Here is a 16526-nt window from a genome sequence, read left to right on the forward strand (position 1 = left end):
GCATGTCCAAGGTCACTTGCACAACTGACAGCATTTGGAAATAATGGCTGTCAATTGTGCAACTACATGGTTGCAATTTGTGTGTTTAGCACAAGAGTATTCTTGCACAACTGTATGAACAGTATGTTGCCAGACATAGCATTGCACAGTATGTCAGCCATGGACTCAATGCAACTGAAACTACCATTCCACGTTACAAGTACCCAACAAGCAACCAATGAAAGAGTTAGAAAAGGTCCTTGGAGGTCCAAGTCCTTGCTCAGTGCAGTATAGCCCCAGGTAAAGCATTTTAAAGCATTGTGACTTTTTGCTACCTGAGAGACTGGACAGAATGAAGGCTAACATTGCACTGGTGACAGGACTGTGTTGTCTGTGGATGGAGCATGATGTTGTGCACTGTTGAACATGCAACAACCATAGTAGGATTGTGGCACTTGCACAACACCAGCATATTGTGCAAGAGTCGACTCTTGTGCAGAGGCGTAACTATAGGGGGGGCAGGGGGCGCACGTGCCCTGGGCACCATCTTTTCTGGTCACGTGGGGGGCGCCGCCATGACCAAAAAAATTTTTTTTGTTAATTTTTTAAAAATTTTTTTGTTAATACAAATGTTTCCTGCTCAGTGCAGCAGCGCTGCAGCAGTCAAGGGAGCACGTCGGCGCCCCCTCCCCCATGAGCGGTCCCTTCCGCGCCGCCCGCGCCCTCCCCATTGCTCTGCTGGTGCCTGGCGGCCAGTCAGTGGCCTGGCTTGGCGGCGGTGGCGGGCGCTTGTGAGGAAAAACCTAAGTATAATGTAGTATGTTGGGGGGGGCGGGGGGGCGCCATTTCAGTGCTTGCCCCGGGCGCCGTTTTCCCTAGTTACGCCTCTGCTCTTGTGCAAAACACCCGAGTTTGTAGAAGTGAGATCAAAGAGATCAAATGGCTACATGGTCAAAGAGATCAAATGGTCAAAAGGTAGATAGCACACACCAGGTAAGAGATTCAGCATATCGGTGCTCATATGCCTTTAAGCCTCAGAGAAACCTCCGAGCCAAGATGGGCAAGTTGGAATGCTCAGTTGTGCTTGAAAACGTAAATATAGTGGGCATAAGGGAAACATGGTAGAATAGTGAGAACCAGTGGGAAACAGTTATTTCTGGATACAAACACTATAGAAACGACTGAGGCGGTGAATTGGGGCTGGAGTAGAACTGTATATTAAAGAAGGGATAGAATCTCACAAGGTAAAAAACATAGGAACGTCCTCTGCAGAAACTCTCAAGATTTCGCCCTCTAGATCAAAATGCCCTTCATATCAAAACACTGACAGTGACTGGGAGTTGCAGAAGAAAATCAAGGAGGCGTCAAAGAGAGATAATGCAGTAAGAATGGGTGGATTCAATTACCCACATATAGACTGGGTAAATTCACAGTCAGGTAATTTATTTATTATTATATTATTGCATTCATTCTTGGTGAATGTGTGAAGTAAGAAAAAGAAAAGGTTCAAATAATACTTACAGGATTTCTTATCATCACTTTCAAACTTAGTTGGCAACAAGGCTAATATACAGGAGCCATTGTCACGACTTCTCTCCAGCCTCTGAAAACCTTTCTCTTTATCTGAGAGAGAGAGAAAATCCATCAATATAGAATACAGATTGCTAGTTACAGAGATCTGGGGATTTGGGGATTTGGTGTAGGGTGTTATCAGTATGCTGATGTCACCCAAATCTACTTCTCCATGTCAGCTTCATCATGAAAGCACACAACTTCTCGAAATGCCTGCCTTGAGGCAGTAATGGGCTGGATGAGGGATAACAACCTGAGACTGAATCCAAACATAACGGAAGTGCTCACTAAAGGAAGCTGCAGTTCGGGAAATGGGAAAGAGCTGCCTGTTCTGGATGGGGTTACATGCTCCCATAAGGAACAGGTTCACAGTTTGGGAGTACCTCTGGACCCAGCCCTCTCTCTGATACCCTAGGTGGAGGCTGTGGCCAGGAGTGCTTTCTATCAGCTTCAATTGGTCCGCCAAGTGCACCCTTTCCTGGAAGTGACTTTCCTTATGACAGTGGAGCACATGTTGGTAACCTCCAAGCTTGACTACTGCAATGCACTCTATGTGGGGCTGCCTTTGTATGTCGACCGGAAACTGCAATTGATGCAGAATACTGCTGCCATATTGGTCTCTAGGACATCCCATAGAGTCCATATTACTCCTGTTCTAAAAAAGCTACATTGCTTACTAATAGGTTTCCAGACAAAATACAAAGTGCTGGTTATTACCTATGATGTCCTTAATGGATTGGGCCCACAGTATTTAAGAGAATGCCTTCTTGATAATGGACTCCACCACCTATTAAGATCTTCAAGGGAGGTTCATCTGAGGGTGCCGCCAGCTCATCAGGTGGCGACTCAAAGGCCAGCCTTCTCTGCATTGCCCCAGGACACAGAATGCACTTCCTCCTGAGCTTAGAGCTGCTCCAACCCTGTTGGCTTTTAAGAAGCAACTAAAGACACATCTGTTCAGCCAAGCTTTTTAATTAGTTGGTGTGTTTTTATGGATATTTTAGTTTGATTTTTAAATATATTTTAACTGTTAAATTCTTGGTTTGTTTTATGCTGTAAACCACCTGGAGGCTTTGGTATACTAAACAAACAAACAAACAAACAAACAAACAAACAATGCCTTCTTGAAGAGGAAACCAAAGGCTTTTCCAGTCCATAAAGAACGAGAAGTTCAACAAAGCAATCCTCATCACATCTGCTTAAAATTAGGTTTTGGGGAGTTCTGTGGAAATCTCTAATTGGCCAGCTGAATTAACAGATAGATCTGGCAATCCTTGAATTCTCATCATAGATCTGCACAGCTTATACCTCTGTACAGCCATGTACCCCAGTGAGGAATGTCCTTACTACCTAATAAATACATAAATAACAAGTAAGAATTAATTGGCCTACTTTCCTTTCTCGGGCTCTACATTTGGACTAAATTGGTGTAAATCGAGGTCCACAAGTTAGATCTCTTGTGTCTCAAATGCTCATTTGTCTACCATCTTGGATTGGGGTGGATATCATCATTACAAACTGCACCATTGAGGTAACCCTGTTTGTCTCTCACTACAGTTGTTCCAAATTTGGTTCAAATCGGTTAGACAGTCCTCAAGTGCACTTGCACCTCAAAAGTTTATGCATCCACCATCTTGGACTGGGGTGGGTGACATCACCACAAACTATGCCATTGAGGTGTCCTTATATGTCCCTACAGCTGCAGCAAATTTGGTTCAAATTGGTTAAGTAGTTCACAAGTTAGCCCACTTATGCTGCAAAGGTTTATGCATCCACCATCTTGAATTGGTGTGGATGACATCATCACAAACTATGCCATTGAGGTGTCCCTGTGTGGCACTCACTGCAACTGCACCTAATTTGGTTTGAATTGGTTAGACAGTCCACAAATTAGCCCGCTTGAACCTCAGATGTTCATGCAGTCGCCATCTTGAATTGGAGTGGATGACATCATCATATACCACTCCATTTGGGCATCCCTATGTGTCCTCACAGCTGTAGCAAATTTGGTTCAAATCGGTTAAGTGGTTCACAAGTTAGTCCACTTTTGCCCCCAAAGTTTATGCATCTGCCATCTTGGATTGGGGTGGATGACATCATCACAAACTAAGCCATTGAAGTTTGCTTATGTGTACCTGATTTGGTTCATATTGGTCCAGGCATTTTGAAGTTGATGGGAGGGGACACATGCGTGCGCACACAAATGGACACACACACACAGAATGCCGGGTGATCTCATAAACCTATTGAAAAGTAGGCTAAAAATTCCCATGAAATTAAATGAGAAGGGCTGAATCTCTTCTTGATGATTTCTCCACTGACTGAACAAAGAAGCACCATTCCAAGTGCTAATTGGTGTGGAGCGTGTAGGAGAGAGAAGAGGAGGAACAACATCTGCTCCCAGGCAGACCCTAGGGTAAGTGACTGGGTGCCTGCCTGTCTGCTTCTCCTTCTGCCCCCCTGTTTGCTATCTGCCCCCCAGGACAGCTGCTGTACTGTGGTGAGGCTTTGCAGGACTGAGGCCCAGGGGGTGACTTGGCAGTTTCTGGACTCCATCAGCCTACAGCTATCTGCTCAGGGTTCTTTTGGGTGCTGCCAGTGGTGGTGGACCCACCACCGGTGTGGTAGCCCTTTTGGGGGAGACACTACAAGGGACAGCGAAGGCGAGGGCCAGGTCTCCCAGCCCAAGTACTCGCATGTGGGGGGCGGATTTAATAATTTGGCTTCCTTTAATTGAGAATGTCGTAAATCTGTCAGGCTAGCCAGATGGAGCGTAAAACATGCCGAGACAGAAGTATAATTGTAAAGTCTAACAGGAAGAAATTCTCCAAATCAGGTTCAGCCCGAGTCAAATCCAATCAATCCAACAGAATCCGAATCGAAGTCCACAGGCAAGGTCAACACAGTCCAGGGTCCAAATACTGTCAAGGCGATACACGAACACAGCCGATTAGCTCACAGGAATTGACATTGCTATCAGCAGGGTAGCTGTGGTGCAGTCATCTTAAATAGGCTGAACCCTGGTGCTGTCAATCAAGAGTTCCTGAGTCAGCAGCTTTGCCTGTTGTTCTACGCATGGGGTTCCTTAACTCTTGCTGTCTCTTGGATCGACGCCTCTCCACAGTTGAGACTGGTTGCGCCTCCTCCACACAAACTCCTTCACCCGGCTCTAACTCATTCTCAACTCCCCGTGCGTCGGACCCACTCTCCTTTGCAACTTCTGGTCCTTGCCCTCCCTCCTCTGATGAAATCTCCGTCCCCTCCTCCAGCTCCTCCTTGGAGTCTTCCAGCATGCCCATGACAGAGACCTGTGTGAGATTGTTTCATAATGTATCTGGGTTTGGCTGGAGATGGGGAAACAGGGGGCGTATCCAATGATTATGGGGTGGCAGTTCTGGTGGTGGTGGTGAACAGAATAAGTAATGTTGGCCGGTCAGCAGCTCATTACAGGGGAAGGGGGATCAGAAATCTAATAGTTGTTTCCGCTTCCAGCTGCCCTTCCAGCTCTTTGACCTTGGGGAGCAGTGCCAACCACCCTTGGAACCTCACCTTGCTCCTTTGTATTGCCAGGTCAGTCCAAAGCAAATCAGAAACCATTCATGGTCTGATTCTGGATGCAGGAACTGACTTGGTTTGTGTTATGGAGACCTGGTTGGGGGAGGCTGGTGGCCTGGTTTGGTCCCAGCTTCTCCCTCCAGGGTACTCTGTAGAGAAGTGGGTGAGGGACCGTGGGCAGGGAGGTGGAGTGGCTGTTGTCTATAAGAATAATGTCTCTCTTACCAGGATGCCTGTTGAAGTGTCGGACCATATTGAATGTGTGTACCTAAGTTTGGGGACCAGGGATAGATTGGGACTTCTGATGGTGTACTGAACACTCTGCTCCTCAACAGAGCCCCTGAGTTGACGGACTAGGTCTCAGGCTTGGTGTTGGAGTCCCCCAGGCTTGTGGTGCTGTGGGACTTCAATGTTAATTTTGGGACCAATTTGTCTGGGCGGCTCAGGAGTTCATAGCGGTCATGACTATAGGCCTATCCCAAGTGGTCTCGGGACTGACACACATTGCTGGTCACATGCTTGATTTGGTCTTTAACTCTGAACAGGGGGGTGTTACGTGGGTGGGGACATGAGATTTCCCCATTGTCATGGATGGACCACCATCTGGTTAAGGTTGGACTCACAATCACTTCCCATCTCCGCAGGGCTGAAGGGCCTGTTAAGATGGTCCGCCCGAGAAGTTTATTGGATCCAAGTGGATTCCAAGAAGCCTTGGATGGATTTAGTGTTGGCTCTGCCGGCTATCCTGTTGATGCTCTGTTGGGGAAATGGAAAAGCAAACTCACCAGGGCAGTAGACATGATTGCTCCTAAGTGTCCTCTCCGGCCAGCTGCAAAATTGGCTCCTTGGTTTACAGAAGAACTATGGGGGCTGAAGCGGCAAGGCAGATGACTGGAGAGCAAGTGGAGGAAAACTCGACTTGAATCTGACAGATTGCAACATAGGGTACATTTGAAGATCTATGCTCAGGCAATATGTATGGCAAAGAAGCAATTCTTTTCTGCACGTATTACATCTGCAAGTTCACATCCGGTGGAGTTGCTCAAGGTTGTGAGAGGGCTACTATGTGCTCCTCCTCCTCTGATTCAGAATCTGGAACCATCAATTACCCACTGTGACATGTTTAATAAATTCTTTGTGGGGGAAATCTCTTGTATTCGGGCCGACAGACTCAGTCTCCACAATTTCTTCATTGTCTGATGTGGAGGTTTCCAGCGACTCCTCTTGTGTAGTTAGGTTGGATCAGTTCCAGTTTGTGACTCATGAGGATGTGGACAAGTTGATTGGAGCGGTGAGGCCTACTACCTGTTCTCTTGACCCTTGCCCTACATGGCTTATAATATCTAGCAGGGGGATTGTTGTAGGAGGCCTGGTAGAGATCATAAATGCTTCTCTGAGGGATGGCAGGATGCCTCCTGTTCTTAAGGAGGCAATTATTAGACCACTTCTGAAGAAGCCTGCCTTGGATCCCTCAGAGTTGAGTAACTACAGGCCTGTCCAACGTTCCGTGGCTGGGCAAGGTAATTGAGAGGATCATAGCCCCTCAGCTCCAGACAGTCTTGAAGGAAATTGATTATCTGAAATGACTGGCTTTTGGGCGGACTATGGGATGGAGATAGCCTTGGTTGGCCTGATGGATGATCTCCAATTGGAAATTGACAGAGGAAGTGTGGCTCTGTTAGTCCTTTTGGACCTCTTGGCAGCTTTCAAAACTATCAACCATAGTATCCTTCTGGAGCGTCTGAGGGGGTTGGGCATAGAGAGCACTGCTTTGTAGTGGTTCTGCTCCGACCTTTCGGGCAGGTTCCAGATGGTGTCCCTTGGAGACTGCTGTTCGTCAAAATCTGAACTTTTGTATGGTGTCTCTCAGGGCTCCATATTGTCTCCGATATTGTTTAGCATCTACATGAAAGCGCTGGGAGAGATCATCAGGAAATTTGGTGCAGGGTGTTATCAGTATGCTGATGACACCCAAATCTATTTTTCCATGTCAGCATCATCGGGAGAAGGCATAACCTCCCTAAATGGCTGTCTGGAGGCAGTGATGGGCTGGATGAAGGATAACAAACTGAGTCTGAATCCAGATAAAATGGTTGCATTCATTGTGCGGGGTCGAAACTTGAGAGATGAGTTTGATCTTCCTGTTCTGGATGGGGTCACACTTCCCCAAAAGGAACTGGTGCGCAGTCTGGGTTTGCTTATGGATCTGAGCTTCTCTCTGGTGTTCCAGGTTGAGGCGGTGGCCAGAGGTGCCTTTTATCAGCTTCAGCTGATACACCAGCTGCGTCCATTTCTTGAGATAAACAACCTCAGGACAGTGGTACATATGCTGGTAACCTCCAGACTGGAACACTGCAATGCGCTCTATGTGTGGCTGCCTTTGTATGTAATCTGGAAACTGCAGCCTTCCTCTGGGAGGAATTACATCCCTGTACTTCCCAACTGCCCCACGCACATGCCCTGCCTCCCATGCATCAACCCCTGCCTGACCACCTGATGGTCCACCTGAGAAATCAGATAGAGGCCTGGGTCAAGCGATATACTCCCATACTAACCCTCTCAAATGGGCTCCGCAATGCTCAGAGATCAACTGAGCAGTGGGGGGCGAGTAGCCTCTCCCCTGGATGCTGGGTCGGGTACCTCCATCCCAGCTACCAATGGCAGCCAAGTTTGCCACCAGATAAGTGAAATATTCCCACCTTCACTGCTGGAGCAGGCAAGCCAGTGACGCTAAAAGTGAGTCAGGTGGCCCTGGAAGTGGGAGGGGAGGCGGCTCTTCAAACCCATGCACACGGTTATAGCTCCACCCCTGGTTGTCACCCAGGTGGCTGCTTCACTGCTGAGCTCAGGGTATTCAAACAGCAGCTCATTCCCATTTGTTACCTCATAGGGATTTCCTCTTGCAGGCTCCCCAATATCACAAGCAAGCCCAAGTCAGGACTCAAAAGCCTCTTCCAATCCTTACCATCACTACTACCACTACCACCACCTCCTCCCCCTCTTCCTCCACCCCTCCACACACATATCCACCACCGCCTCCAATCTGGGTGCTCTCCAAATTATGCTTCTCATGTGTACCTGTTTTCAATCTCTTCCTTCCTTCCCTGAGCTTCTCCTGGCCCTGGGCCCCTCCCTTTCATAGCTGGTGATCCACTTAAAGTCATCAAAGTCCCTCTCACGTGGGCTACCAAGGCTTCCTGCCGGGAACTTCTTTCTGCAGCTAGACGGAGCAGAGTGGGAGTCCATCCTCCACCCCATCACCCAATATCCTTGGACACTTGGCTTCCCTCAACATTTACATGAGTACAGTGTTTAGCTATAGAATAAAAACATTTTAAGCCAAAAATCCAAGAAATACATGGGCTCCTTATGAAATTATGAAGGTGTCATAATACAAATTATAAAAGAAAAAATATACTGTGTTTTTGGATGCTTGTTTCTCATTTCATCTTAATTTAATTCAGCAGCCATTTAAGTCATAAGCAGCTGGGCTAAAGCTACCAAAGGCTTCAACCAGGAAGTTATGCCTTGAGGTTACTAACATTCAGGGCTGTCTTACCATCAGTAGTCTCAGATTTTCCTCCAGCAGATATCTGTTTTGCAGCAGGTAAACATATATCTCCCGGGGTTACCTGGGAGAGCACCTTCTGCATGATTGCCACTACATAATAAGATCATCGAGAGAGTTCCATCTCTGTATACCACCAGCTCGTCTGGCAGTGACTCGGAAGTGGGCCTTCTCTGTAGTCTCTATTGGACTGTGGAATGAGCTTCCTGTAGACATTCGTGGTTTAACATTTTAACATCAAAAGAGCCCTTAAGACACATTTTTTTTTTAGTCAGGCGTTTAGAAATCTCTGAATGTTTTAATGTTTTAAATTGCTGTTTTAATAGTTTTATTTTGTTTGTATTGTTTTTATTTTTGTGAACCACCTAGAGTCTTTGGGGTCAGGTGGTATATAAATGAAATAGATAGATAGATAGATAGATAGATAGATAGATAGATAGATAGATTACCATTAGGTTTCCGTTTTATGTTATAGTTCTCAAAATCTTCTTCTTGAGATCCATATAAGTATTTGATGTCTGTAGATGGTAAAGAAAACAGCATCACCAAGAGGTAATTTTAACTGGAAGTTGCATAGTATGAAAGTGCTGATCAGTGATCACTGGGGCAAAAAGACAGAGGTTAAATGAGGAGTTAATGATGCCTCAGGTCGAATTTTAAATATCCACCAAAAGAACTGTGATTAAGGCTTAATTTGTGCCGGGTCTCTGCATTGGACAATGCTTTTTAATTAGGGATGACACAAAACCGGTTTGCCCGGTTCGGTTCGAATTCGAACCAGGTTCGAACCAGGAGGGGTTTTTTCGCTTTTGGTTTTGCTCGAACCTCCCCTGGTTCAGTTCGAACTGGTTAGAACCAGTTCAGACACCCAAAAATTGGTAGGTTGGTAGCAGGCACCCAGGGGTAACTGCCACCCAAACCCCAAAGCAATCGGACACTCGTACAATTTTTTATCAATTTTTGAAAATTATTTCTATTTTTTCTCATAGGATATAATGGGACTCCAACCAGCCCATTATTCCTTATTGTGAAGCACCTAGGGGCACAAAAGTGGGGTAGGTTGTAGACAACCAGGGGTGCCTACTATCCACAATGTTCCAAGGCAATCCGACACTCCTCTGATTATTGGTGAATTTAAAAATTATTTTGTAATTCCTCATAGAGAATAATGAGGATTGCAGCAAATGTATAGCTTCACGTCGGGGAGAAAGGGGTGTCCTAGAGTGGAGTGTGGTGGGTGGTAGTTCCCAAGGTGGGCAAGGAAGCTATCAGAATTATTTGAAAGGAATTGGGCAAAAGGCTGATTTTTAAGTGATTTTTGAAGTTTACACGACTTTAAGGTTTTTCTCCATAAGGCAGCATGGAGGTGTCAGCAAATGTATAGCTTCACATCGGTGGGAAAGGGGTGTCCAAGAGCAGAGTGTGGTGGGTGGTAGTGCCCAAGGGGGGCCAGGTAGCTATCAGAATTATTTGAAAGGAATTGGGCAAAGGGCAGATTTTTAAGTGATTTTTGAAGTTTATGTGTCTTTAAGGTAAGCAATGAGAGTGGATTCATAGTTTGTCATTGAAAATCTTATATGCTACCAAGGAATCTACACTCAGTACACTTTCAAAACAACAAAACCCAGTACCCCATGGGTTAGCAATCCATGGAGGTGGTTGGCACCCTCGATCTGGGCCAACCCAGCACCCCCCAAGTGCAGTTATGGGGCTGCTGAAACCACCATTCTTCCCTATGGAGAAAAACCTTAAAGCCATTTGTGGGGTGCTGGGGTGGTCCAGAGTGAGTTGTGGTCTAGTGCAAAGAGGGTCCACCTTGGGCACTACCACCCACCACACTCTGCTCTAGGCCACCCCTTTGCTCCTGAAGTGAAGCTATACATTTGCTGACACCTCCATGCTGCCTTATGGAGAAAAACCTTAAAGACATGTAAACTTCAAAAATCACTTAAAAATCACCCCTTTGCCCAATTCCTTTCCAATAATTCTGATAGCTTCCTTGCCCACACTAGGAACTACCACCCACCACACTCCGCTCTACAACACCCCTTCCCCCCCAACTTGAAGCTATACATTTGCTGCAATCCTAATTATTCCCTATGAGGAATTCAAAAATACTTTAACAATTCACCAATAATCAGAGGAGTGTCCAATTGCCTTCAGGTTTTGTGGGTGGTAGGCACCCCTATCTGTCTACCACCCACCCTGCTTTTGTTCCCCTAGGTGCTCCACAATAGGGGATATGGACTGGTTCTGGTCCCATTATACTCTATGAGAAAAATAATTGAAAATATTTCAAATATTCATAAAATATCGTAGTACTGTCCAATTGCTTCAGGGTTTGGGTGGTTGTTGGCATCCATGGGTGCTCCACAATAAGGTATAATGGCCTGGTTCGAGTCCCATTATACCCTATGAGAAAAAAATAAAAATAATTTTGAAAAATTCATTAAAAATTGTACGAGTGTCCAATTGCTTTGGGGTTTGGGTGGAAGGTACCCCTGGGTGCCAGCTAGCATCCTACCAATTTTTGGATGTCTGAACCAGTTTGAACCAGTTCAAATTGAACCACCCCCTGGTTTGGTTCGAATTCGAACCTGCAGCTCGAACCTGATGGCTGGTTCGGTTTGAATTTTAACCTTCAAACCACCCTGGTTCGAATTCGAACCGGTTTGCACATCCCTATTTTTAATATATCAGTAACCGATTCTGGGATCAAAATGCCTTCCATTTAAGAAAATAATTAAGGTTGACTAATAAGCTGGAAATTTATGGACCTTTGAACTCCACCAAAAACTGGAAATGGTTATTTAAATCCCTGCTTTACATTCTGCATCACATAAACAATGAACATAACATAAACAATACATATAAACATTAAGAAATATACCTTAACAGGTTGCTTCACCATGTTCACTGAAGCTCCAAAATGCTTGGAATATGTTGGGTGTTAAGGGCCATGGACTAAACAGATGTGTAATTCAGGTAACATGGACGGCAGGGGGCACTTAAGTAACTTTGGAGCTCAGACCTGAAGGGCTTCGGAGGTCCCCCCCCCCCCACTTGAGGGCTGGGGGAAAGTAATATTTTTTAAATTTAAAAAAAAACTTTTTTAAAAGTTTCGCTATGTGGCAGGGATAGGGGCTGCCACTGGGTGTGGAGACACACGGGGAAGGGGATTCTGCAGCAAGAGCTTCTTCTGCAGGGAAAGGAAAGTGGGCAGGTTCTTTTTGGCTGCCTGTTCTAGGAACATCTGAGCTGCCTCAAACTCAGTGCGGTCTGGGGAGATGGTCTGCTCCAAAATCCTGATAAGCTCCATGGTGGTGTGAGGAGAAGCTGGGGAGGGAGGGAAGGATGAAGGAAGGGAAAAGGGAAAGAGAAGGGACCGGAGTCAGTACCCTCTCCACTTGCTCGTTCAGTCGGGCTCTCCCTTAGCGCTTCTCCCTCAACTGCAGAGCGGCCCCACCCCTGGAGGAAGTGGCTCTCCTCTCGGCTGCTATTTCTGTTTTCCCTCTCCCTCCCCTATACACACACACACAACTCATTGTAGCACTAGCAGCAGAAGAAAATGTGAGGAGGGGAGGGGAGGAGGAGGAAGGAAAAAGAGAAGAGAAGAGAAGAGAAGAGAAGAGGGGCTTAAAAAAACTTGCTTGGTGAGGTGAAACAAAGTGATTCAGTGAGCTCGAGTTGGAGCGGGGGCTCAGAGAAGGAACTCTTGCCACAGACTTCCTCCCCCATGTGCCCGCACACCCCCTGGCAGTCCCCATCCCCACCATGCAGTGGCACTTAAAAAAAGGTTTTTTTAAAGGTTTTACTTCTCTGGCGGGTGTGGGGCAGTGGTGAGGCTCTGGGGAGCCCCCCCTGAACATTTAGAGGCACCCCCAAAGATGGGAGGCCATGGACCAAATCCTCATGATCCGTAACTAAGTATGCCTATGAACATGGATATGATATGCTATCCTTTGATGTGGTTAACTTCAGCTTCACCGCTACCTTGAATTTGTATGGCTGCCGCAGAATCAACAGCAGAGCAGCAGACCCAGATTGGCCTGTTCACTGGAGCAGACACAGCGACTCACATACTGTGCAACAGGGGCGTAGCAAGGTTGGAGTGGGCCCAGAGACAAGATTTTAAAATGGGCCCTCACTGATATACACACACAAATACACTTCACAATATATAGTGCACTCACACTCACATCCCCATTATGAATACGGTTAATATCTTGTTCACAGTGAATCTAATTCACAGGGGCAGATCCAGCAGGAAATTACAGGGGGTGCAACAAGAATCCCCCCCATAAAAGATCCCCCCATATAAATATTGGGGCTTGGGTTTTCTTTCTCTTACAAATGCACTATGCCAGGGGGTGTCAAACTAAAATTTGGTGGTGGGCCAGATAAGATTCTGATGCACCTCTGGTGAGCCACACATAGCCTTGCGCCCACGTAACACCACCTATCTTCCTCCTCCTCTCTGCTCTTCCTCTCATTCCTTCTCTCCCCTCCCCCCTTACATTAGCTGAATTCACTACTTTACACTAAAATATAATCAGGGAAAGATTGATTTTTGGAGGGAGACCACCAGCCCAACAGCCAACTTCTTCAGCTCTGCAGTTACATACAAATTCCAAGAGGGGGAGGAGCAGAAGATGCCAGGAGAACCAATAGGGCTGGGAGAAAAGTTAACCCTTTTTAAAAAAATGTCTGCTACTGCCAATCTCCAAGAGATTCAATATTAATTCATAGGGGGTGCAACACAGATGGGCAGGGAGTCATGTGATGTGACTCTTGGGGAGGGGGCGTGATGCAGTGGGGCCCTGAGACAACTGTCTCGCCTTGCCTAATAGTAGTTACACCCTTGCTGTGCAACATTGTGTGCATGTCATAATGTAGTTTTGGGATAGTTGTGCAAGACTGCAGTTGTACTAAATGCAAGAATTGCATAATTGCCCCATACCACAATAAAGACAGGACACAGATGAGCAGGAGAAACTACAGCCACACATGATTAACTTAGCTAAGAGACTTGCAGGTTTTTGAAAAGGAAATTCTGATTGGGCACTGAGGGAAAGGCATGTTTAACTGTAACTCTTACTCATGTTGGCTAAGTAACGTAAAGTAAAGTTGTGCCGCCGAGTCGGTGTCGACTCCTGGCAACCACAGAGCCATGTGGTATCACTGCTGCCTGATATAGGTGTTTCCCATAGTCTGGAGGTTAGTCTGGGAAACATACCAGCGGTGATTCAAACCAGCAACCTTTTGCTCCCTAGGCAAGTTACTTCCCCACTGTGCCATTAGGTGGCTGCTGGCTACGTGGGGCCTCTATATTCATAAACAGTGTATCTGTGATGTAGAAAGTTCATGTTTAAAGGCAGTCTGCCATTAGTTCCTGTGCTCTGCAAGGCTCCCTGCTGCCACCACACTGCCCTCCCTGCAGCCTCCTCGGTCCACCTGCTGTGTCACACCACCTTGCTAGCCCTCGCAAGGCCCCTTGCCACTTTTCTGCCATCTTAGTGGAGAGGGAAAATAAAAGCCCATGAGCGAGAAAGGGATGAGGAAGAGGAAGACTGTTCTGTTGTAGGCATTTGGCTGTAGGGATCCCCTCCCTCAGTCCAAGGGCTCTCTTACTCAAGCAGCTACATTCAGAACCAAGCAATCACTTGTGCCAGGACTGGCCCCTTCCAGCTCCAGCTTCTAAACTTTCAATGGGCAAACACGAGTGCCCTTAGTTAATTTTACCCTGTTATGGGGAATTCAGAGGCCAATAACTCAGGAAATAAGTCATTAGTTGTTTTTCAGACAATGGGTTGATTAATTTAATTAATTAATTAATTAATTAATTAACTAGCTTAACTCATGCAGAGCATCTGCACGCTAGTACTTGATTGCTGCCTTCACCCGCTGCCACAGCCCCCCTCACGTTAGAGATCTCTGCACCCACACCTGAGCCGCACTCCTGTTCCTCATCCTCCATCCTGGTGCTTCCACTCCCCCTCATCCCTCTTGGTCACTCCTCCATCCCTTTACTCCACCCCCCTCACCACTCTTGGTCATGGCTGCTGCACTGTGGTGCCTACTGGCCAAGCTGCAGCCCAATGTACCCAGAGACAGCCTCCCCCTCCCCTGATCCTCCTACTCCCCACAGGAGCAGCAGCAGTGGTAGCTTTTTAGAATGTGAGCGCTTTGGGGGACAGGGAGCCATCTTATTTGTTATTTCTCTTTGTAAACCACCCTCAGCCATTTTTGGAAGGGCGGTATAGAAATTGAATAAATAAATAAATAAATAAATAAATAAATAAATAAATAATAATAATAATAATAATAATAGTTATTGCGTTGCATGTGTGTTTGCAACAAGCCTAAGTGTTGCTCTTTGTTGTTTGTAATCGCCATGACTCCACTTTCACAAATACTAAACAAAACGGGCCTCAGATACCAAACATCTAAAACATCAAGTCAAATAAACCATCTGCTGTACATGGACGATCTGAAGTTGTATGGAAAGTCCCAGTCAGAAATTGAATCACTGCTAAATACTGTCCGTATAATCAGTAGCGATATAGCAATGGAGTTTGGACTAGACAAGTGTGCTGCATTAATAATGAACAGAGGGAAAATAAGAAAAACAGAAGGAATAGAACTGCCCAATGGAAGCAACATCAAGAACCTGGAAAAGAAAGAACATTACAAAAACTTGGGCACTCTCTAGGCTGATAACATTGCACACGCTGAAGTTAAAAGAAAAATTGGAAGTGAATACATCAAGAGAGTTAGAAAAGTTAGAGAGTTAGAAAAATCCTAAAGTCCAAATTCAATGGCGGGAACACCATACACGCCATAAACACCTGGGCTATACCTGTTATCACATACAGTGCAGGAATAATAGACTGGACCCAGACAGAGCTAGAGATGCTAGATCGTAAGACCAGGAAAATCATGACCATCAATCATGCTCTGCACCCCCCGCAGTGATGTAGATAGGCTATACCTCCCTCGCAGCTCAGGTGGAAAAGGAAAGCTGCAAGTCCATCAAACAGTAGAGGAGGAGAAAAGAGGCCTTGAAGAATATATCAAGGACAGTGAAGAAGATGCACTTCAAATGGTCAATGACGCGAAACTATTCAACACCAATGAAACAAAGCAGGCCTACAAGAAAGAACAAGTCAAGAACCAAGCAGAAAAATGGAAAAATAAGCCACTGCATGATCAATATTTGCACAATATAAGTGGAAAATCAGACATCACCAAGACCTGGCAATGGCTTAGGAATGGCAACTTGAAGAAAGAAACAGAGGGTTTAATACTGGCTGCACAAGAACAGGCACTAAGAACAAATGCAGTAAGAGCAAAAGTCAAAAACAAGCAGATGAAACAGTAGACCACCTAATCAGCTGTTGTAAAAAGATCGCACAGACTGACTACAAACAAAGGCATGACAAGGTAGCAGGGATGATACACTGGAACATAGGCAAAAAATCCAAGCTACCTGTAGCCAAAAACTGGTGGGACCATAAAATTGAAAAAGTTGTAGAAAATGAAGATGCAAAAATATTATGGGACTTCCAAGTACAAACAGACAAACATCTGCCACACAGTACACCAGATATAACTGTAGTCAAGAAGAAAGAAAAACAAGTCAAAATAATCGACATAGCAATACCAGGGGATAGCAGAATAGAAGAATAAATAAATAAATAAAATAACAAAATACAAAGATCTACAAATTGAAATGGAAAGGCTGTGGCAGAAAAAGACCAAAGTAATCCCAGTGGTAATTAGCACCCTAGGTGCAATTCCAAAACAACTTGAAGAGCACCTCAGCACCATAGGGGCCACAGAAATCACCACC

The 16526-nt window shown here is 45.8% G+C and overlaps 1 protein-coding gene across 3 annotated transcripts in view; it reads right to left on the bottom strand.

Annotated features, from left to right (window-relative positions):
* LOC128347083 (uncharacterized) overlaps positions 1–16526 on the bottom strand; it is a 52158-nt gene that overhangs the window by 24563 nt on the left and 11069 nt on the right. For 2 of the 3 annotated variants that reach the window (XM_053301165.1, XM_053301168.1), the window contains exons 3-4: positions 9124–9192; positions 1501–1602 (exon numbers count right to left, since the gene is read on the bottom strand). In XM_053301165.1, coding sequence (XP_053157140.1) covers positions 1501–1602; positions 9124–9192 — 171 coding nt within the window. The remainder of the gene's footprint in view (positions 1–1500; positions 1603–9123; positions 9193–16526) is intronic. The other variant, XM_053301167.1, reaches the window with a different exon arrangement.

The sequence above is a fragment of the Hemicordylus capensis genome, chromosome 2 (assembly GCF_027244095.1).
Source record: "Hemicordylus capensis ecotype Gifberg chromosome 2, rHemCap1.1.pri, whole genome shotgun sequence".
NCBI classification, from domain to species: Eukaryota; Metazoa; Chordata; class Lepidosauria; order Squamata; family Cordylidae; genus Hemicordylus; species Hemicordylus capensis.